The sequence below is a fragment of the Monodon monoceros genome, unplaced genomic scaffold (genome assembly GCF_005190385.1).
Source record: "Monodon monoceros isolate NGI ecotype Baffin Bay Population unplaced genomic scaffold, NGI_Narwhal_1 Super_Scaffold_16, whole genome shotgun sequence".
In the NCBI taxonomy this organism is placed as follows: domain Eukaryota; kingdom Metazoa; phylum Chordata; class Mammalia; order Artiodactyla; family Monodontidae; genus Monodon; species Monodon monoceros.
Window position 1 is genome coordinate 54493786 of NW_021703772.1, and position 24133 is coordinate 54517918.

The 24133-nt window shown below is 42.9% G+C and overlaps 2 protein-coding genes across 2 annotated transcripts in view; one reads left to right on the top strand and one right to left on the bottom strand.

Annotated features, from left to right (window-relative positions):
• TTN (titin) overlaps positions 1 to 24133 on the top strand; it is a 277521-nt gene that overhangs the window by 221207 nt on the left and 32181 nt on the right. Inside the window, exons 265-276 of the mRNA XM_029224548.1 lie at positions 386 to 688; positions 790 to 1095; positions 2230 to 2517; positions 2613 to 2903; positions 2994 to 3281; positions 3445 to 4032; positions 4133 to 4237; positions 4718 to 4915; positions 5019 to 5315; positions 5405 to 5992; positions 6084 to 6386; positions 6495 to 23600. Of these exons, the coding sequence (XP_029080381.1) occupies positions 386 to 688; positions 790 to 1095; positions 2230 to 2517; positions 2613 to 2903; positions 2994 to 3281; positions 3445 to 4032; positions 4133 to 4237; positions 4718 to 4915; positions 5019 to 5315; positions 5405 to 5992; positions 6084 to 6386; positions 6495 to 23600 (20661 nt within the window). The remainder of the gene's footprint in view (positions 1 to 385; positions 689 to 789; positions 1096 to 2229; positions 2518 to 2612; positions 2904 to 2993; positions 3282 to 3444; positions 4033 to 4132; positions 4238 to 4717; positions 4916 to 5018; positions 5316 to 5404; positions 5993 to 6083; positions 6387 to 6494; positions 23601 to 24133) is intronic.
• PLEKHA3 (pleckstrin homology domain containing A3) overlaps positions 11583 to 24133 on the bottom strand; it is a 94203-nt gene continuing 81652 nt past the window's right edge. The window contains exon 8 of the mRNA XM_029224550.1: positions 11583 to 11611. Within this exon, the coding sequence (XP_029080383.1) occupies positions 11598 to 11611 (14 nt within the window). The 3' untranslated portion in view covers positions 11583 to 11597. The remainder of the gene's footprint in view (positions 11612 to 24133) is intronic.

Consider the following 24133-nt stretch of genomic DNA (forward strand, 5'->3'; position numbering starts at 1 on the left):
CTAGGTGGTCACAGAGCACCGAGCTGATCTCCCTGTGCTATGCGGCTGCTTCCCACTAGCTATCTATTTCACATTTGGTAGTGTATATGTGTCCATGCCACTCTCTCACTTCGTCCCAGCTTACCCTTACCCGTCCCCGTATCCTCAAGTCCATTCTCTAGGTCTGCGTCTTTATTCCTGTCCTGCCCCTACATTCTTCAGAACGATTTTTTTTTTTTTTAAGATTCCATATATATGTGTTAACATACGGTATTTGTTTTTTTCTTTCTGACTTCACTCTGTATGACAGACTCAAGGTCCATCCACCTCACTACAAATAACTCATTTTACTTTTTAAATATTACCTTTTAGACTGGGACATTAACTTGTCAATCAATCTCTGCAGACCCACCCGGACGCTGTGATCCTCCTGTTATTAGCAACATCACCAAAGATCACATGACAGTAAGCTGGAAACCACCAGCAGATGATGGCGGCTCCCCCATCACTGGCTATTTGCTTGAAAAGCGGGAAACCCAGGCAATTAACTGGACTAAGGTCAACAGAAAACCCGTTATAGAAAGAACGATAAAAGCAACAGGTCTCCAAGAAGGCACGGAATATGAGTTCCGAGTTACAGCTATAAATAAGGCTGGACCGGGCAAACCCAGTGACGTATCCAAAGCTGCTTATGCCCAAGATCCTCTGTGTAAGTTTTCATGAGAGAGTCCAATATTCTGTGTTATAATCAACATTCAACAACTGGGAATGAGGTTTTAATGAAAATTTTCTATTATTATTTATCCTCAGATCCTCCTGGTCCACCAGCTTTTCCCAAAGCATATGATACAACCCATAGCTCTGTGAGTCTATCTTGGGGCAAGCCAGCCTATGACGGTGGTAGCCCTATCATTGGTTACCTTGTTGAAGTAAAAAGAGCTGATTCTGATAACTGGGTGAGGTGCAATTTACCACAGAAGCTACAGAAAACCCGCTTTGAGGTTACCGGCCTAATGGAAAACACAGAATATCAGTTCCGCGTGTATGCCGTTAATAAGATAGGATATAGTGACCCCAGCGATGTGCCAGATAAACACTGTCCCAAGGACATTTTAAGTAAGTATTACCAGGAAAAATATACAGAACTCTTCTCATCAGTCATATTGTAAGAGGGAGTAAGTATGGGACTCCCTTATGTAGATTTAGTTATTTATAAGAAGTTTTAGGGTTGGTAACTCTACAAGTATCAATACATTTTAGGAGAGCTGGGTTGGTGCTTTATGGTATTGTATAATAAGCTCAATGGAATGCAAGTATGAGAATTTCATGTCTTCAAAAGAATATAGAATATAGGAATTTTATTCTGAGAATAAAAAGATTTTTTTAAACTAAGTAGTGAGCTATTTATCATTCTTAGGTTTTAATTTTCTCTTCTAATCTACCCCTCTCCATAAGTATATAATGGTAAGCTCTCCATCATCTTAATTTCTCTTCTCACCATTTCTTCTATTCACTTATTCTCCCTAACCAGTGCTCCTTTTACTTTGAATTACTTGGTATTATACTTCACCTTCTGTGTACTTTACTTTTCTTCCTACAATGAAATGAAGAGTATATAGCGGAGTGCCTTCACTGGAAGAAAGCCAAAAACCAATCAGCTACTTTTAATATACAGAGAGTTTAAGAGTATATAAGGTTCATGAGATGAGATGCAGATCCTCCAGGGAAAACTTGGGTCAGCCTATAGGATATTGGAAAATAGAAAGATCAATAATTGCTACAGAGTATTAAAATCGTTGGCAACGGGACTTCCCTGGTGGCGCAGTGGTTAAGAATCTGCCTGCCACTGCAGGGGACACGGGTTCGAGCCCTGGTCGGGGAAGATCCCACATGCCGCGGAGCAACTAAGCTGGTGCGCCACAACTACTGAGCCTGCGCTCTAGAGCCCACGAGCCACAACTACTGAGCCCGCGTGCCTAGAGCCTGTGCTCCACAACAAAGAGTAGCCCCCACTCACCACAACTAGAGAAAGCCTGCACGCAGCAACGAAGACCCAAAGTAGCCAATAAATAAATTAATTAATTAATTTAAAAAAATAGTTGGCAGAAGTTTTGAGGATTATATTAAGGATTTTCTAAAGAACTAGATAGAGATCAGTTATGGAAAGAAACATATTTTAGGAGTGATCAGGCCAGTTCTTGGAAATACATTTGACCATTATTACTCTGTCTTTACTCCAACATTAAACAGTTCCACCTGAGGGAGAACTTGATGCTGATTTGAGGAAAACACTCATATTACGTGCTGGAGTTACAATGAGACTGTATGTACCAGTAAAAGGACGTCCACCTCCCAAGATAATTTGGTCTAAACCAAATGTCAATCTAAGAGAAAGGATTGGACTGGACATAAAGTCAACTGACTTTGACACTTTCTTGCGCTGTGAAAATGTGAACAAATATGATGCAGGAAAATATATCTTGACTCTGAAGAACAGCTGTGGTACAAAAGAATATACCATTGTAGTGAAAGTGCTTGGTAAGTCCACTTGAAAAAACAATCATATATATGCTTAAAATGTAGTCTATGTATTTTTTACATATTCATTTCTTATCTACCCACTATTTATTCAGATACTCCTGGGCCACCCGTCAATGTGACTGTCAAAGAAATATCCAAAGATTCTGCTTATGTTACCTGGGATCCTCCCATTATTGACGGCGGAAGCCCCATCATAAACTATGTGGTAGAAAAGCGTGACGCAGAGAGGAAGTCCTGGTCCACCGTGACAACGGAGTGCTCCAAAACAAGCTTCAGAGTTTCTAACTTGGAGGAAGGAAAATCCTACTTCTTCAGGGTGTTTGCGGAAAACGAGTACGGCATTGGTGATCCCAGTGAAACACGTGATGCCGTGAAAGCTTCCGGTGAGCAAATAAGCTACCATCCCGTCATTTTGAGTGACATCTTACCTTGGTTATCCAGGGCTTAGACTTATCGTTTCTCCTTTGCTTTAGAAACCCCTGGACCAGTTGTGGACCTTAAAGTGACGTCTGTGACCAAGTCATCTTGTAGCATAGGCTGGAAAAAGCCTCGCAGCGATGGTGGGAGTCGAATTATCGGATATGTGGTTGATATCCTGACTGAAGAAAATAAGTGGCAACGAGTAATGAAATCACTAAACTTACAGTATTCCATGAAAGATTTGACTGAAGGGGAGGAATACACCTTCAGAGTGACTGCTGAGAATGAAAACGGAGAAGGGACCCCAAGTGAAATCACTGTTGTGGCAAAGGATGATGTCGGTAAGCCTTCAGCCATCATCTCCATTTTCCCTTTGTCATCAAAAGTGCCCTCTTGAGCCCTACTCACTGGCTTATGTAAAAATCCTTTAAAAACTATAACGATCTGAGAAAATTAACTGCCTGGCATTAAAAATAACAATAACTTATCTCTGCTGTTTTACAGTGGCTCCTGACCTTGACTTAAAGGACCTTCCTGGTTTGTGCTACTTGGCTAAAGAAAACAGCAACTTCCGTCTTAAGATCCCCATAAAAGGCAAGCCAGCTCCATCTGTGTCCTGGAAGAAAGGAGAGGATCCTCTGGCAACAGACACAAGGGTCAGTATCGAGTCATCTGCAGTTAACACAACTCTTGTAGTGAATGACTGCCAAAAATCTGATGCTGGAAAATACACAATCACACTGAAGAATGTTGCCGGCACCAAGGAAGGAACCCTCTCCATAAAAGTTGTCGGCAAGCCTGGCATCCCCACCGGACCGATCAAATTTGACGAAGTCACAGCAGAAGCCATGACCTTAAAGTGGGGTCCTCCAAAGGACGACGGAGGTTCTGAGATCACCAACTATATCCTAGAGAAGAGAGATTCAGTAAACAACAAGTGGGTGACATGTGCCTCAGCTGTCCAGAAAACCACCTTTAGAGTCATGAGACTTCTTGAGGGTATGGAATACACCTTCAGGGTCAGTGCCGAAAATAAATACGGTGTAGGAGAGGGCTTGAAATCGGAGCCAGTTGTTGCTAGACATCCATTTGGTAAGTGTCTCAAGGTCAGAAAACATAAAGCAAAACATGGTTCTGGCTTATTTATAATACATTCCTGATTATAAATCTTGCATTATCTATTTTTTCCTAGATGTGCCCGATGCTCCCCCACCTCCCAGTATTGTGGATGTCAGACATGATTCCGTATCTCTAACTTGGACTGACCCCAGGAGAACTGGAGGCTCTCCAATCACAGGTATTTAGTTGGCTCTTACCCTACAGCGTTTACATTACGATTTCTTCCAAATCTTGCTCCCTGAGAACCAGTTGAATCTGTACTCCTTATTCATAGCACTACCTGCACATACAAAAATGTATTTTCCTTTTTTCAGTTCATTATGCATTCAGTACATGAAGCATTAGGCTAATTCACTAAGCTAACGCTTAATTTCAATGCAAACCTCCTAATGTAATAGTTAATAAAGGCTTTCTTAATGATATCTATTTTTGTAAGTTAAAACTTTTTGACAGAAGGTGCAATAGATGTCTATTCCAAGAGGAAAAAATGGCTCTATGCCTAGGTAATAAAAGTATACATACAAGCAAGAATGATTACTTGTTCCGTGCGTGTGTGTGTGTATGTGTGTGTGTGTGTGTGTGTGTACGTATGTAATTTAAAAATCAGGCTACATTTGTACTTTCTATGTGAATTGACACATCACTGGATCTTTTGTAGGGTATCATATCGAGTCCAAGGAAAGAAATAGCCTTTTGTGGAAGAGGGCTAACAAGACTCCTGTTAGGATGAAAGACTTCAAAGTGACAGGACTAAATGAAGGTCTGGAATATGAATTCCGAGTTATGGCAATCAATTTAGCAGGAGTAGGCAAGCCAAGCCTGCCATCAGAGCCAGTTGTGGCACTTGATCCAATTGGTAAGTCATTATACAAAGCAAAATCCAGGTGTATTTTCTTCATGAAGAGAACATTGGTGTGTGTTTGACTGGGTTTCTTTGTCTGTTTTTTGCTTTATTTTAGATCCTCCTGGCAAACCTGAGGTTATTAATGTAACAAGGAATTCAGTGACTCTCATTTGGACTGAACCCAAATATGATGGTGGTCATAAGTTGACTGGATACATAGTGGAGAAGCGAGATCTTCCCTCTAAATCTTGGATGAAAGCCAACCATGTTAATGTCACAGATTGTGCCTTTACTGTTACTGACCTTGTTGAGGGTGGAAAATATGAATTCAGAATTAGAGCAAAGAATACAGCAGGTGCTATCAGTGCTCCATCAGAAAGTACAGGAACCATTATTTGCAAGGATGAATATGGTAGGTCTATTTTACTTTTTATGCACATAAACAAAAGTAAATTAAGCGTCCTTCCTTTTCTGATTAAAATGCTCTTTTTTTCTTTGCAGAGGCACCAACCATTGTCCTTGATCCCACAATAAAGGATGGGCTAACAGTTAAAGCAGGTGACACCATTGTTTTGAATGCCATTAGCATTCTTGGCAAGCCTCTTCCAAAGTCAAGTTGGTCCAGGGCAGGAAAAGACATCAGACCATCAGACATCGTTCAGATAACTTCAACCCCAACATCTTCCATGCTTGCTATCAAGTATGCCACTAGAAAAGATGCTGGTGAATACACCATCACTGCTACCAATGCTTTTGGCACAAAGGAGGAGCATGTGAAGGTGACAGTCCTCGATGTACCTGGTCCCCCAGGTCCGATCGAAGTCAGTAATGTTTCTGCTGAAAAAGCAACGCTTACATGGACACCTCCCTTAGAAGATGGCGGCTCACCAATTAAGTCTTATGTTCTTGAAAAGAGAGAAACCAGCCGACTTTTGTGGACAGTGTTTGCCGAAGATATTCAGTCTTGCAGGCATGTGGCAACCAAACTTATCCAGGGAAATGAGTACCTCTTCCGGGTCTCAGCTGTAAACCAGTATGGCAAAGGGGAGCCCGTACAGTCCGAACCTGTCAAGATGGTAGACAGATTTGGTACGTAGAGCATATAAAGGAACTGATATGTAAGCATTTGCAGCAGAATTTAGGAAATCATAAATGTCTCATAAATTTGCTTTCTTTTCAGGTCCACCTGGCCCCCCTGGAAAACCAGAGGTGTCCAATGTCACTAAAAACACTGCCACTGTCAGTTGGAAAAGACCAGTTGATGATGGTGGCAGTGAGATCACAGGGTATCATGTAGAAAGGAGAGAGAAGAAAGGCTTGCGATGGGTGAGAGCAACAAAGACTCCAGTTTCCGATCTCAGATGCAAAGTAACAGGACTGCAAGAAGGAAACACCTACGAATTCCGTGTCAGTGCAGAGAACAAAGCAGGAATTGGTCCACCTAGTGATACTTCAAATCCTGTTCTAATGAAAGATGTAGCATGTTAGTATTTATCTTTTTCAATACAGCTCATTTGGGAGTGCCAATATTTTATATAATTTATACAAAAGCCAAACCCTTGACACTTTTGTGCCTTTGTCTCCTTTTCAGATCCCCCAGGACCACCCTCAAATGCACGTGTCACTGATACCACCAAGAAATCTGCTTCTTTGGCATGGGGCAAGCCTCATTATGACGGTGGGCTTGAAATCACTGGCTATGTCGTAGAGCATCAAAGAGTAGGAGATGATGCCTGGATAAAGGATACGACAGGAACCACCCTCAGAATCACCGAGTTTGTCGTCCCTGATCTTCAGACTAAAGAAAAATACAATTTTAGAATCAGTGCCATCAACGATGCAGGTGTTGGGGAGCCAGCAGTGATTTCAAATGTTGAAATTGTAGAACGGGAGATGGCTCCTGATTTCGAACTAGATGCTGAGCTTCGAAGAACCCTTGTTGTGAGAGCAGGACTCAGTATTAGAATATTTGTGCCCATTAAAGGTCGTCCTGCTCCTGAAGTGACATGGACCAAAGATGATATCAACCTTAAAAACCGAGCTAACATTGAAAGTACAGAGTCGTTCACGCTCCTGATCATCCCAGAATGTAACAGATATGACACCGGTAAATTTGTGATGACCATTGAAAACCCCGCTGGGAAGAAAAGTGGTTTCGTTAACGTCAGAGTCTTGGATACACCAGGACCTGTCCTTAACCTGAGGCCTACTGACATCACAAAGGAGAGTGTCACCCTGCACTGGGACCTCCCACTGATAGATGGGGGCTCACATATAACAAACTACATTGTGGAGAAACGAGAAGCAACACGGAAATCCTACTCCACGGTCACCACTAAGTGCCATAAATGCACATACAAAGTTACTGGCTTGTCTGAAGGACATGAATACTTCTTCAGAGTGATGGCAGAAAATGAGTATGGAATTGGTGAGCCGACAGAAACAACAGAGCCTGTAAAAGCCTCCGAAGTACCATCACCACCAGACAGTCTTAACATTATGGACATAACTAAGAGCACAGTCAGCCTGGCGTGGCCCAAACCCAAGCACGATGGTGGCAGTAAGATCACTGGCTATGTGATTGAAGCCCAAAGAAAAGGCTCTGACCAGTGGACCCACATCACAACCGTGAAGGGGTTAGAATGTGTTGTGAAGAATCTAACTGAAGGAGAAGAATATACCTTCCAAGTGATGGCAGTGAACAGTGCGGGGAGAAGTGCCCCTAGAGAAAGCCGACCCGTCGTTGTCAAGGAGCAGACAATGCTTCCAGAATTGGATCTCCATGGCATTTATCAAAAATTAGTCATTGCTAAAGCTGGTGACAACGTCAAAGTTGAAATTCCAGTGCTAGGTCGACCAAAGCCCACAGTTACATGGAAGAAAGGAGACCAGGTTCTTAAACAGACCCAGAGAGTTAATTTTGAAAACACAGCAACTTCAACCATCTTAAATATCAACGAGTGTGTAAGAAGCGATAGTGGGCCCTACCCATTAACAGCAAGGAACATTGTGGGAGAGGTTGGTGATGTCATCACCATTCAAGTCCATGATATCCCAGGGCCACCTACTGGACCAATCAAATTTGATGAAGTTTCGTCTGATTTTGTCACCTTCTCTTGGGACCCACCTGAGAATGATGGAGGTGTGCCCATAAGCAACTATGTCGTAGAAATGCGACAGACTGACAGTACCACATGGGTTGAGTTAGCAGCCACCGTTATACGTACTACCTACAAAGCCACTCACCTTACTACCGGAGTGGAGTATCAATTCCGGGTAAAAGCTCAAAACAGACACGGAGTTGGACCAGGCATCACATCAGCATCTGTAGTTGCCAACTATCCATTTAAGGTTCCTGGGCCTCCTGGTACCCCTCAGGTAACTGCAGTTACCAAGGATTCAATAACCATCAGCTGGCATGAGCCTCTTTCTGATGGTGGAAGCCCCATTTTAGGATACCACATTGAAAGAAAAGAACGAAATAGTATTCTCTGGCAGACTGTGAGCAAAGCATTAGTACCAGGCAACATTTTCAAATCAAGTGGACTTGCAGATGGTATTGCTTATGAATTCCGAGTGATCGCAGAAAACATGGCTGGCAAAAGCAAGCCGAGCAAGCCATCTGAACCTATGTCAGCTTTGGATCCCATTGACCAACCTGGGAAACCGGTTCCTCTAAATATTACTAGACACACAGTGACCCTTAAATGGGCTAAGCCTGAATATACTGGAGGCTTTAAAATTACCAGTTATATAGTTGAAAAGAGAGATTTTCCTAATGGACGGTGGCTGAAAGCCAACTTCAGCAACATTTTGGAGAATGAATTTACAGTCAGCGGACTAACAGAAGATGCCGCATACGAATTCCGCGTGATTGCCAAAAATGCTGCTGGTGCTATTAGCCCACCATCTGAGCCATCAGATGCTATCACATGCAGGGACGACATTGAAGCACCAAGGATAATGGTGGATATCATATTTAAGGACACAATTATAATAAAAGCAGGTGAAGCATTCAAGCTGGAAGCTGATGTTTCAGGTCGCCCACCTCCAACAATGGAATGGACCAAAGATGGAAAGGAGCTTGAAAACACAGCAAAATTAGAAATTAAAATGGCAGATTTCTCTACTAATCTGGTAAACAAGGATTCACTAAGACGGGACGGCGGTGCCTATACCCTTACAGCAACCAATCCTGGTGGTTTTGCTAAACATATTTTCAATGTCAAAGTCCTTGACAGACCAGGCCCACCTGAAGGACCTTTAGCTATATCTGAAATGACATCAGAAAAATGTGTATTGTCATGGTTGCCTCCACTGGACGATGGAGGTGCCAAAATTGACAATTATGTAGTTCAGAAGCGTGAAACCAGCAGACTGGCATGGACGAATGTAGCTTCAGAAGTCCAAGTAACAAGACTAAAGGTCACTAAACTTTTAAAAGGCAATGAATACATATTCCGTGTGATGGCTGTAAATAAATATGGAGTTGGAGAGCCACTGGAATCAGAGCCTGTGCTTGCACTAGATCCTTATGGACCACCTGATCCACCCCAAAATCCTGAAGTTACAACTATTACTAAAGATTCCATGGTTGTCTGCTGGGGACATCCTGACTCTGATGGCGGCAGCGAAATCATCAATTATATTGTGGAACGGCGTGATAAAGCTGGCCAACGCTGGGTGAAATGCAACAAAAAGACTCTTACTGATTTAAGATATAAAGTGTCTGGACTGACAGAAGGACATGAATATGAGTTCCGGATCATGGCTGAGAACGCTGCTGGAATCAGCGCACCGAGTGCTACCAGTCCATTTTATAAAGCCTGTGATGCTGTGTTTAAACCTGGCCCGCCAGGTAACCCACGTGTTCTAGATACAAGCAGATCATCCATTTCAATTGCTTGGAACAAACCTATCTATGATGGTGGTTCCGAAATCACTGGGTATATGGTTGAGATCGCCCTGCCAGAAGAAGATGAATGGCATATTGTCACTCCACCAGCCGGGCTCAAGGCAACTTCTTACACTATCACCAACCTCACAGAGAACCAGGAATATAAAATCCACATCTATGCCATGAATTCTGAAGGCATTGGGGAACCTACACTTGTTCCTGGAACTCCAAAGGCTGAAGACAGGATGCTGCCTCCAGAGATTGAACTGGACGCTGAACTGCGCAAAGTTGTTACCATAAGAGCTTGTTGTACCCTGAGACTTTTTGTTCCAATCAAAGGAAGGCCAGTACCTGAGGTGAAGTGGACTCGGGAACACGGAGAATCTTTAGATAAAGCTAGCATTGAGTCCACAAGCTCTTATACCCTGCTTACCGTTGGAAACGTAAACAGATTCGACAGTGGCAAATACATACTAACTATAGAAAACAGCTCAGGCAGCAAGTCTGCATTTGTCAGTGTCAGAGTACTGGATACACCAGGCCCTCCACAGGATCTGAAGGTAAAGGAGGTCACTAAGACATCTGTCACACTGACATGGGAGCCTCCTCTTCTTGACGGAGGTTCAAAAATAAGTAACTACATTGTTGAAAAGCGGGAATCAACAAGGAAAGCATACTCAACTGTTGCAACAAATTGCCACAAGACTTCCTGGAAGGTAGACCAGCTTCAAGAAGGCTGTAGTTACTACTTCAGGGTTCTCGCTGAAAATGAATATGGCATCGGGCTGCCTGCTGAAACCGCGGAATCTGTGAAAGCATCAGAACGACCTCTTCCTCCAGGAAAAATAACTTTGGTGGATGTCACAAGAAATAGCGTGTCACTCTCTTGGGAGAAACCTGAGCATGATGGAGGCAGCCGAATTCTAGGCTACATTGTAGAGATGCAGAGCAAAGACAGTGACAAATGGACCACATGTGCCACAGTCAAAGTCACCGAAGCCACTATTACTGGATTAATTCAGGGTGAAGAATACTCCTTCCGTGTTTCCGCTCAGAATGAGAAGGGCATCAGTGATCCGAGACAACTGAGTGTGCCAGTAGTTGCCAAGGATCTTGTCATTCCACCAGCCTTCAAACTCCTGTTCAATACTTTCACTGTACTGGCAGGTGAAGATCTGAAAGTCGATGTTCCATTCATTGGACGCCCTACGCCAACTGCAACCTGGCATAAAGATGATGTACCACTGAAGCAGACAACCAGAGTAAATGCTGAGAGCACAGAAAATAACTCACTACTGACGATAAAGGAAGCCTGCCGAGAAGATGTTGGACATTACGTAGTTAAACTGACTAACTCAGCTGGTGAAGCTACTGAAACCCTTAATGTTATTGTTCTTGACAAACCAGGGCCTCCAACGGGACCAGTTAAAATGGATGAAGTGACAGCTGACAGTATCACTTTCTCCTGGGGCCCACCTAAGTATGATGGTGGAAGCTCTATCAATAATTACATCGTAGAAAAACGGGACACTTCCACAACCACCTGGCAAATTCTGTCAGCTACTGTTGCAAGGACAACAATAAAAGCTTGCAGGTTAAAGACTGGATGTGAATATCAGTTTAGGATTGCAGCTGAAAACAGATATGGAAAGAGTACCTACCTCAATTCAGAGCCTACTGTAGCCCAGTATCCATTCAAAGTTCCTGGTCCTCCTGGCACACCGTTCGTAACGCTCTCCTCCAAGGACTGTATGGAAGTACAATGGAACGAGCCAGTCAGTGATGGAGGTAGCAAAGTCACTGGCTATCATCTAGAACGCAAGGAGAGAAATAGCATCCTCTGGGTTAAGTTGAATAAGACACCCATTCCTCAAACCAAGTTTAAAACAACTGGCCTCGACGAAGGCATTGAATATGAATTTAGAGTCTCCGCACAGAACATTGTGGGCATCGGCAAGCCAAGTAAAGTGTCAGAAAGCTACGTAGCCCGTGATCCATGTGATCCACCAGGAAGGCCAGAGCCAATCACTGTCACAAGGAATTCTGTGACTCTTCAGTGGAAGAAACCCACATACGATGGTGGAAGCAAGGTCACTGGTTATATTGTTGAGAAGAAAGAACTGCCCGAGGGCCGCTGGATGAAAGCCAGTTTTACAAATGTCATTGACACTCAGTTTGAAGTAACTGGCCTAGCTGAAGATCACAGATATGAGTTCCGGGTTATAGCTCGAAATGCTGCAGGAGTGTTTAGCGAGCCTTCAGAAAGCACAGGAGCAATAACAGCAAGAGATGAGGTAGAACCACCACGAATTCGTATGGATCCAAAATACAAAGACACAATTGTGGTTCACGCTGGTGAGTTATTCAACATTGACACAGATATTTATGGCAAACCAGTACCAGCCACTCAGTGGATAAAAGGTGATCAGGAGCTTTCAAATACAGCTCGATTAGAAATAAAGAGCACTGATTTTGCCACCAGTCTCAATGTAAAGGACGCAGTACGTGTTGACAGTGGAAATTACACACTGAAAGCCAAAAATGTTGCAGGAGAGGTATCAGTCACTGTAAATGTCAAAGTTCTTGACAGACCAGGGCCACCTGAAGGACCTATTGTTATATCAGGAGTTACAGCAGAAAAATGCACACTCGCTTGGAAACCCCCACTACAAGATGGTGGGAGTGATATCATAAATTATATTGTGGAAAAGAGAGAAACCAGCCGCCTGGTTTGGACTGTGGTTGATGCCAACGTGCAAACTCTCAGCTGCAAGCTTACTAAGCTTCTTGAAGGCAATGAATATATCTTCCGTATAATGGCTGTCAACAGATATGGTGTTGGCGAACCTCTTGAATCTGAGCCAGTAATTGTCAAGAATCCATTTGTAGTGCCAGATGCACCAAAAGCTCCAGAAATCACAGCGGTGACCAAGGACTCAATGGTTGTTGTATGGGAAAGGCCAGCATCTGATGGTGGCAGTGAAATTCTTGGATATGTTCTTGAAAAACGGGATAAAGAGGGCATCAGATGGACAAGATGCCATAAACGTCTGATTGGCGAACTGCGCTTGAGAGTAACTGGACTCTTAGAAAATCACAATTATGAATTCAGAGTCTCAGCTGAGAATGCTGCTGGACTCAGTGAGCCAAGCCCACCTTCTGCTTACCAAAAGGCTTGTGATCCTATTTATAAACCAGGACCTCCAAACAATCCCAAAGTCATTGATACTACCAGATCTTCCGTCTTCCTTTCTTGGGGCAAACCAATATATGACGGTGGCTGTGAAATCCAAGGATACATTGTTGAAAAATGTGACGTGAGTGTTGGTGAATGGACAATGTGCACTCCACCGACTGGAATCAATAAAACAAACATAGAAGTCGAGAAGCTGTCGGAAAAGCATGAGTACAACTTCCGTATCTGTGCTGTTAACAAAGCTGGAGTTGGAGAACATGCCGACGTCCCTGGACCTATTATAGTTGAAGAAAAATTGGAAGCACCAGACATTGATCTTGACCTAGAACTAAGGAAAATTATAAATATAAGGGCAGGCGGCTCCTTAAGGTTATTTGTTCCTATTAGAGGTCGTCCTACACCAGAAGTTAAATGGGGAAAGGTGGATGGTGAAATCCGAGACGCAGCTATAATCGACAGCACTAGCAGCTTCACCTCTCTTGTTCTTGACAATGTCAACCGATATGATAGTGGAAAATATACTCTCACGTTAGATAACAGCAGTGGGACAAAGACTGCCTTTGTTACTGTGAGAGTCCTGGACACACCAAGTCCACCTGTTAATCTGAAAGTCACAGAAATCACCAAAGACTCAGTATCAATTACATGGGAACCTCCTTTGTTGGATGGGGGATCCAAAATTAAAAATTACATTGTTGAGAAACGTGAAGCCACAAGGAAATCATACGCTGCAGTTGTCACAAATTGCCATAAGAATTCTTGGAAAATCGATCAACTCCAAGAAGGTTGCAGTTACTACTTTAGAGTCACAGCTGAGAACGAGTATGGTATTGGCCTTCCCGCCCATACTGATGATCCAATTAAGGTTGCAGAAGTCCCGCAACCTCCAGGAAAAATAACCGTGGGTGATGTCACCAGAAACAGTGTCTCCTTGAGCTGGACAAAGCCTGAACACGATGGCGGCAGTAAAATCATTCAGTATATCGTGGAAATGCAAGCTAAACACCATGAGAAATGGTCAGAGTGTGCTCGAGTCAAGTCCCTTGAAGCCGTAATTACCAACCTAACTCAGGGAGAAGAATACCTTTTTAGAGTTGTGGCTGTAAATGAAAAGGGAAGAAGTGATCCTAGGTCTCTTGCAGTTCCAATAGTTGCCAAAGATCTGGTCATTGAGCCAGATGTAAGACCCGCATTTAACAATTACAGTGTACAGGTCGGCCAAGATTTGAAAATAGAAGTGCCAATTTCTGGACGTCCGAAGCCAACCATTACCTGGACTAAAGACGGTCTTCCACTGAAGCAGACTACAAGAATCAATGTTACTGATTCACTTGACCTCACCATACTCAGTATTAAAGAAACTCATAAGGATGACAGTGGACATTATGGAATCACAGTTGCTAATGTTGTTGGTCAGAAGACAGCATCCATCGAAATTATAACCCTAGATAAGCCTGATCCTCCAAAAGGACCTGTTAAATTTGATGAAGTCAGTGCTGAAAGTATTACCTTATCTTGGGAACCTCCACTGTATACAGGGGGCTGCCAGATCACTAACTACATAGTTCAGAAAAGAGATACAACCACCACAGTATGGGATGTTGTTTCTGCTACTGTTGCCAGAACTACACTCAAAGTGACCAAACTGAAGACTGGTACAGAATACCAATTCAGAATATTCGCTGAAAACAGATATGGACAAAGCTTTGCCTTGGAATCTGAGCCAATTGTAGCTCAATATCCCTACAAAGAACCAGGCCCTCCAGGCACACCATTTGTCACAGCCGTTTCCAAAGACTCCATGGTTATACAGTGGCATGAACCAATCAATAACGGAGGAAGCCCAATCATAGGTTACCACCTTGAGAGAAAGGAAAGAAACAGTATTTCGTGGACAAAGGTCAACAAAACTATTATTCATGACACCCAGTTTAAAGCACTCAATCTTGAAGAAGGCATTGGATATGAATTCAGAGTTTATGCTGAAAATATTGTTGGTATAGGCAAAGCAAGCAAGAATTCTGAATGCTATGTAGCCAGAGATCCCTGTGACCCACCAGGAACCCCAGAAGCAATAATAGTTAAAAGACATGAAATCACTTTACAATGGACCAAACCAGCATATGATGGTGGAAGTATGATTACGGGTTACATTGTAGAGAAACGTGATTTGCCTGAGGGTCGTTGGATGAAAGCCAGCTTCACAAACGTCATTGAAACTCAATTTACTGTGTCAGGTCTTACTGAAGATCAAAGATATGAATTCAGGGTCATTGCAAAGAATGCAGCTGGTGTAATAAGCAAACCCTCCGACAGTACTGGGCCGGTAACCGCCAAGGATGAGGTCGAACTCCCAAGGATTTCAATGGATCCAAAATTCAGAGACACAATTGTGGTAAATGCTGGAGAAACATTCAGGCTTGAAGCTGATGTCCACGGAAAGCCGCTACCCACCATTGAGTGGTTAAGAGGAGACAAGGAAATTGAAGAATCTGCTAGATGTGAAATAAAGAACACAGATTTCAAGGCTTTACTTATTGTAAAGGATGCCATTAGAATCGATGGTGGACAGTATATTTTAAGAGCTTCCAATGTTGCAGGTTCTAAGTCATTCCCAGTGAATGTAAAAGTGTTAGATAGACCAGGACCTCCAGAAGGGCCAGTCCAGGTTACTGGAGTCACCGCTGAAAAATGCACACTAACGTGGTCTCCACCACTTCAAGATGGTGGCAGCAACATTTCTCACTATGTTGTTGAAAAGAGAGAAACAAGTCGGCTTGCCTGGACTGTTGTTGCTTCAGAGGTTGTAACCAATTCTCTGAAAGTTACCAAACTCTTAGAAGGGAATGAATATATTTTCCGTATAATGGCTGTCAACAAATACGGTGTTGGAGAGCCTTTGGAATCTGCACCAGTACTCATGAAAAATCCATTTGTGCTTCCTGGACCACCAAAAACCCTGGAAGTCACGAACATTGCCAAGGACTCCATGACCGTCTGTTGGAGCCGTCCAGATAGTGATGGTGGAAGTGAGATTATTGGCTACATTGTAGAAAAAAGAGACAAAAGTGGCATTAGGTGGATAAAATGTAATAAACGCCGCATTACAGATTTGCGTCTAAGAGTAACAGGATTAACAGAAGACCATGAGTATGAATTCAGAGCCTCTGCAGAAAACGCTGCTGGAGTTGGAGAACCAAGTCCAGCTACAGTTTATTATAAGGCTTGCGATCCTGTGTTCAAACCTGGCCCCCCCATCAATGCACACATTGTAGACACCACTAAAAATTCAATTACACTTGCCTGGGGTAAACCCATCTACGATGGTGGCAGTGAGATCCTGGGATATGTAGTAGAAATCTGTAAAGCTGATGAAGAAGAATGGCAAATAGTTACTCCACAGACTGGCCTGAGAGCCACTCGATTTGAAATTTCAAAACTCACTGAACACCAGGAGTATAAAATACGAGTCTGTGCCCTCAATAAAGTTGGTTTAGGTGAGGCTACATCAGTTCCTGGTACTGTGAAACCAGAAGATAAACTCGAAGCACCTGAACTTGACCTTGACTCTGAATTAAGGAAAGGAATTGTTGTAAGAGCTGGTGGATCTGTCAGAATTCACATTCCATTCAAAGGTTGCCCAACACCTGAGATCACTTGGTCTCGAGAGGAAGGTGAATTCACAGATAAGGTCCAAACTGAAAAAGCAGCAAACTATACCCAACTATCAATAGATAACTGTGATAGAAGTGATGCTGGAAAATATACTCTCAAGCTGGAAAACAGCAGTGGATCTAAATCTGCCTTTGTAACTGTGAAAGTTCTCGACACCCCAGGACCAATACAGAATTTGGCAGTCAAAGAAGTGAGAAAAGATTTTGTCCTTCTGATATGGGAACCACCCATCATCGACGGGGGTGCAAAGGTCAAGAACTATGTTATTGACAAACGTGAGTCAACCAGAAAAGCATATGCTAATGTGAGTAATAAATGCAGCAAAACAAGCTTTAAAGTTGAGAATCTTACAGAAGGAGCCATGTACTACTTTAGAGTAATGGCTGAAAATGAATTTGGAGTTGGTGTTCCAGTGGAAACCGCTGATGCTGTGAAAGCAGCTGAACCTCCTTCCCCACCAGGAAAGGTCACACTCACTGACGTGTCCCAGACTAGTGCATCGCTGATGTGGGAGAAACCTGAACATGATGGTGGTAGCAGAATCCTGGGGTATGTTGTTGAAATGCAGCCCAAAGGAACAGAAAAATGGAGTGTTGTGGCTGAATCCAAAGTCTGCAATGCAGTTGTTACTGGTTTGAGTTCTGGACAAGAATATCAGTTCCGTGTCAAGGCTTACAACGAGAAAGGAAAAAGCGATCCAAGAGTGCTTGGTGTTCCTGTCATAGCCAAGGACTTGACTATACAGCCTAGTTTTAAGTTACCATTTAACACATATAGTGTCCAAGCTGGAGAAGGTCTTAAAATCGAAATTCCTGTCATCGGCCGACCGAGACCTGAAATTTCATGGGTCAAAGATGGCGAGCCTCTTAAACAGACAACAAGAGTAAATGTTGAGGAAACAGCTACATCAACTATTTTGCACATTATAGAAAGTAACAAAGATGACTTTGGAAAATACACCATAACAGCAACAAATAGTGCAGGTACGGCAACTGAAAATCTCAGCATTATCGTTCTGGAAAAGCCTGGACCTCCAGTTGGACCAGTTCGGTTTGATGAAGTTAGTGCAGACTTTGTGGTCATATCTTGGGAACCTCCAGCCTATACTGGTGGCTGCCAAATAAGCAACTACATTGTAGAGAAGCGAGATACAACTACCACCACTTGGCACATGGTATCAGCAACAGTTGCAAGAACAACAATTAAAATAACCAAACTGAAAACAGGCACTGAGTACCAGTTTAGGATTTTTGCAGAAAACAGGTATGGAAAAAGTGCCCCCTTGGATTCTAAACCAGTTATTGTACAATATCCATTTAAAGAACCCGGACCACCTGGCACTCCTTTTGTGACATCAGTCTCGAAAGATCAAATGCTTGTGCAGTGGCACGAGCCAGTTAATGATGGAGGCAGCAAAGTTACTGGCTACCATCTTGAACAGAAAGAAAAGAACAGCATTTTATGGGTCAAATTAAATAAGACTCCCATTCAAGACACCAAATTCAAAACAACTGGGCTTGATGAAGGCCTTGAGTATGAGTTCAAAGTTTCTGCTGAAAATATTGTTGGCATCGGCAAGCCGAGCAAAGTGTCGGAATGCTTTGTTGCTCGTGATCCGTGTGACCCACCAGGTCGCCCTGAAGCCATTGTTATTACAAGAAACAGTGTCACACTGAAATGGAAGAAACCTGCCTATGACGGTGGCAGCAAAATAACAGGTTATACTGTAGAAAAGAAAGATCTACCTGACGGCCGTTGGATGAAAGCCAGCTTTACTAATGTATTAGAAACCGAATATACAGTGAGTGGACTTGTAGAACACCAAAGATATGAATTCAGAGTAATTGCAAGAAACGCAGCTGGCAACTTTAGCGAACCATCTGAAAGCACTGGCGCCATTACTGCAAGAGATGAAATTGATGCACCAAATGCCTCACTGGATCCCAGATATAAAGATGTCATCGTTGTTCACGCAGGAGAGACTTTTGTCCTTGAAGCTGATATCCGTGGCACACCTATACCTGATATTGTTTGGTCAAAAGATGGAAAAGAGCTTGAAGAAACAGCTGCCAGGATGGAAATTAAGTCTACTATTCAGCAAACAACTCTTCTTGTCAAAGACTGTATACGTAGTGACGGAGGACAATATATCCTGAAACTCAGCAACGTGGGTGGAACAAAGTCTATACCAATCACTGTAAAGGTACTTGACAGGCCAGGGCCTCCTGAAGGGCCTCTGAAAGTTTCTGGAGTGACTGCTGAAAAATGTTACCTGGCATGGAACCCACCTTTACAAGATGGTGGTGCTAATATCTCACATTACATCATTGAAAAGAGAGAGACAAGCAGACTCTCCTGGACCCAGGTTTCAACTGAGGTACAGGCCCTTAACTACAAAGTCACTAAACTTCTTCCTGGTAATGAGTACATTTTCCGTGTCATGGCTGTGAACAAATATGGAATTGGAGAGCCTCTGGAATCTGAGCCTGTTGTAGCCCGTAATCCTTATAAACCACCAGGTCCTCCTTCCCCACCTGAAGCCTCAGCAATCACCAAAGAGTCTGTCGTCGTAACATGGGCACGCCCAGTGGATGATGGAGGTGCTGAAATCGAGGGCTACATTCTTGAAAAACGAGATAAGGCAGGCATCAGGTGGACCAAGTGCAACAAGAAAACACTAACAGATCTTCGATTCAGGGTAACTGGCCTTACTGAAGGGCATGCCTATGAATTCCGAGTTGCTGCTGAAAATGCAGCTGGTGTGGGTGAACCTAGTGAGCCATCTGTTTTCTATCGTGCATGTGATGCCCTGTATCCACCAGGACCACCAAGTAATCTAAAAGTGGCAGACACTTCCAGATCTTCTGTCTCCCTGGTGTGGAATAAGCCAATTTATGATGGTGGCGCTCCCGTTAAGGGCTATGTTGTTGAGGTCAAAGAAGCCACTGCTGCTGAATGGACAATGTGCACTCCACCAACAGGATTACAAGGAAAGCAGTTCACCGTGACCAAGCTTAAAGAAAATACTGAATATGACTTCCGTATTTGTGCCATCAATTCTGAAGGCGTAGGTGAACCTGCAACTATACCTGGTTCAGTTGTTGCTAAAGAGAGGCAAGAGCCACCAGAAATAGAACTGGATGCTGATCTCCGAAAAGTGGTCATTCTGCGTGCGAGTGCTACTTTACGCTTATTTGTCACTATCAAAGGTCGACCGGAACCTGAAGTTAAATGGGAAAAGGCAGAAGGCATTCTCACTGACCGGGCCCAGATTGAGGTGACCAGCTCATATACAATGTTGGTAATTGATAACGTTACCAGATTTGACAGTGGTCGGTATAATCTGACACTAGAAAATAACAGTGGCTCTAAAACTGCTTTTGTTAACGTCAGAGTTCTCGACTCACCAAGTGCCCCTGTGAATTTGACCGTAGGAGAAGTGAAGAAAGATTCAGTGACACTGGCTTGGGAACCACCGCTTATTGATGGCGGAGCTAAGATTACGAACTACATCGTTGAAAAACGAGAAACTACAAGAAAAGTGTACGCTACTGTTACAAACAATTGCACGAAGAACACTTTTAAGATTGAAAACCTGCAAGAAGGATGTTCTTACTACTTCCAAGTCTTGGCTTCCAATGAATATGGGATTGGTTTGCCAGCTGAAACAACTGAACCTGTTAAAGTTTCTGAAACACCCCTCCCACCTGGAAGAGTAACTCTTGTTGATGTGACCCGTAACACAGCTACAATTAAGTGGGAGAGACCAGAAAGTGATGGTGGCAGCAAAATTACCGGTTATGTAGTTGAAATGCAGACCAAAGGGAGTGAAAAATGGAGCATGTGCACACAAGTTAAGACTCTAGAAGCAACTATATCTGGCCTAACTGCTGGAGAGGAGTATACCTTCAGGGTAGCTGCACTTAATGAAAAAGGAAAAAGTGATCCAAGACAACTTGGAGTGCCAGTAATTGCAAGAGATATTGAAATAAAGCCTTCAGTTGAGCTTCCTTTCAATACTTTCAATGTAAAGGCTACAGACCAACTGAAGATTGATGTTCCATTTAAAGGAAGACCTCAAGCTACTGTAAGCTGGAAAAAAGATGGTCAGACTCTTAAAGAGACAACTAGAGTAAATGTTTCTTCCTCAAAGACTGTAACATCACTAACAATTAAGGAAGCTTCAAGGGAAGATGTTGGAACTTATGAATTATGTGTTTCAAACAGTGCTGGATCCGTAACAGTTCCTATTACTATAATTGTGCTTGACAAACCAGGACCTCCCGGACCTATACATATTGACGAGGTTAGTTGTGACAATATAACCATTTCTTGGAATCCTCCAGAATATGATGGCGGCTGCCAGATTAGCAATTACATCGTTGAAAAGAGAGAAACCTCTTCTACAACATGGCACGTAGTTTCACAGGCAGTTGCAAGAACATCCATTAAAATAGTTCGTCTAGTAACAGGAAGTGAGTATCAGTTCCGTGTTTGTGCAGAAAACCGCTACGGAAAGAGCTCCTACAGTACATCTTCAGCTGTAGTTGCAGAGTATCCATTCAGCCCCCCAGGTCCTCCTGGTACTCCTAAAGTTGTGCATGCCACAAAATCCACCATGTTGGTAACCTGGCAAGTGCCAGTTAATGATGGAGGAAGTCAAGTACTTGGCTATCACCTTGAGTATAAAGAAAGAAGCAGCATTCTTTGGTCAAAAGCAAATAAGAGCCTCATCACTGCTACTCAAAGCAAAGTCTCCGGCCTTGATGAAGGACTGATGTATGAGTATCGTGTATATGCTGAGACTATTGCTGGAATTGGTAAATGCAGTAAGTCCTGTGAACCAGTCCCTGCAAGAGACCCTTGTGACCCTCCTGGACAACCTGAAGTCACAAATATCACAAGGAAATCAGTGTCACTTAAATGGTCTAAGCCACATTATGATGGTGGAGCTAAGATCACCGGATACATTGTTGAACGTAGAGAACTACCAGATGGCCGGTGGCTGAAGTGCAACTTTACTAACGTACAAGAAACATACTTTGAAGTAACCGAACTTACTGAAGACCAGCGTTATGAATTCCGGGTTTTCGCAAGGAATGCTGCTGACTCAACTAGTGAGCCATCTGAATCCACTGGACCTATCACAGTTAAAGACGATGTTGAGGCTCCAAGAATTATGATGGATGTCAAGTTCCGAGATGTTATTGTTGTCAAAGCTGGAGAGGTCCTTAAGATAAATGCAGACATTGCAGGGCGACCTCTGCCAGTAATTTCCTGGGCCAAGGATGGTGTAGAAATTGAAGAGAGAGCAAGAACAGAAATTGTCTCAACAGATTACAATACTTTGCTAACAGTGAAAGACTGTGTCCGACGAGACTCTGGGCAGTATGTGCTAACACTGAAGAATGTGGCTGGAACTCGGTCTTTTGCAGTTAATTGCAAGGTACTTGATAAGCCTGGCCCACCAGCAGGACCACTTGAAATAACTGGCCTCACTGCTGAGAAATGCTCTGTTTCTTGGGGACCGCCCCAAGAAGATGGTGGCGCAGCTATCGACTATTACATTGTAGAAAAACGCGAGACAAGTCGCCTTGCTTGGACAATATGTGAAGGAGAGTTAAGGACAACATCCTGTAAAGTGACCAAGTTGCTCAAGGGCAATGAATACATCTTTAGAGTAACCGGTGTTAATAAATATGGTGTTGGCGAGCCCCTGGAGAGTATGGCTGTAAAGGCACTAGATCCATTTACGGTTCCAAGTCCACCCACATCTTTGGAAATTACATCTGTGACCAAAGAGTTCATGACACTTTGCTGGGCAAGACCAGAGAGTGATGGAGGCAGTGAAATCTCTGGATACATAATTGAAAGGCGAGAGAAAAACAGCCTACGATGGGTGCGTGTAAACAAAAAACCAGTTTATGATCTGAGAGTGAAATCAACAGGACTTCGGGAAGGATGTGAATATGAGTATCGGGTATATGCAGAAAATGCTGCAGGCCTGAGCCTTCCAAGTGAAACCTCTCCCTTAATTCAGGCAGAAGATCCCGTGTTCTTACCGTCTCCTCCATCCAAACCCAATATCATGGACTCGGGCAAGACCAATATAACTATTGGCTGGGTTAAGCCCTTATTTGATGGTGGGTCCCCAGTAACTGGATACACTGTAGAATTTAAAAAATCTGATGAAACTGACTGGAAAACTGCCATTCAGAACTTAAGGGGCACAGAATACACAGTAAGTGGACTAACCACAGGAGCCGAATACATTTTCAGAATAAGATCTATCAATAAGGTCGGTGCTAGTGATCCCAGTGATAGCTCCGATCCCCAGATAGCAAAGGAAAGAGAAGAAGAACCTGTATTTGATCTTGACAGTGAAATGAAGAAGACCTTGATCGTCAAGGCCGGTGCCTCCTTTACCGTGACTGTGCCTTTCCGAGGAAGACCAGTACCCAGTGTCTCCTGGAGCAAACCAGACACTGACCTCCGCACTAGAGCTTATATTGATTCCACAGACTCTCATACATCACTGACTATTGAAAATGCCAGTAGAAATGATTCTGGAAAATACACATTAACAATTCAGAATATTTTGAATGCTGCTTCACTGACCTTAGTTGTCAAAGTTTTAGATTCTCCTGGTCCTCCAGCCAGTATTACTGTACATGATGTCACCAGGGAGTCTGCAGTGTTATCCTGGGATGTTCCTGAAAATGATGGTGGAGCACCAGTGAAGAATTACTACATAGAAAAACGGGAGGCCAGTAAGAAAGCATGGGTCTCAGTGACCAGCAACTGTAACCGCCTCTCCTACAAAATTACCAACTTACAAGAAGGGGAGATTTACTACTTCAGAGTCTCCGGAGAAAATGAGTTTGGTGTTGGTGTACCAGCTGAAACGAAGGAAGGAGTAAAAATAACAGGTATGTTTTAAGAACAAAGAAAACCTACATATCCATATTCATTTTCCTAGACTAGTGTGAATCATTTTAATTATTGTTTAATCTTAAATGCTTTTGGTTCACACCTCGAACAATTCATACTATAGCACAAAATGAAATCTTACTACTAGAGAAAGTTCTTCATTGATTAAAAAAAAGTAGAAATTTACATAGCTAGAGTTGGATAATGTATTCTGAATTTAAGTATAATTGAATTTGACTGCACATATATATATATATATATATATAAAAACATATATAGTGTGTGTGCAGAAATTGTATGATAGTGTTTCTTACAAGATTGTTCATCTCATTCCTCATTTTTACACCCATGATAAATTTGGGATAAATTTAATCATTTTATTTGGTCATTTGACACTTACTTGATTTGAATGCTATGACATGCTATAACATAAAATGACAAAGCCTGGGAAAGTTTTGCTTGGCTCAGAAGCCAAACTGATCATATAAAAAGTAAGAAAGACTCAAATAAAAGTAACTCTGTGGCCTTCATT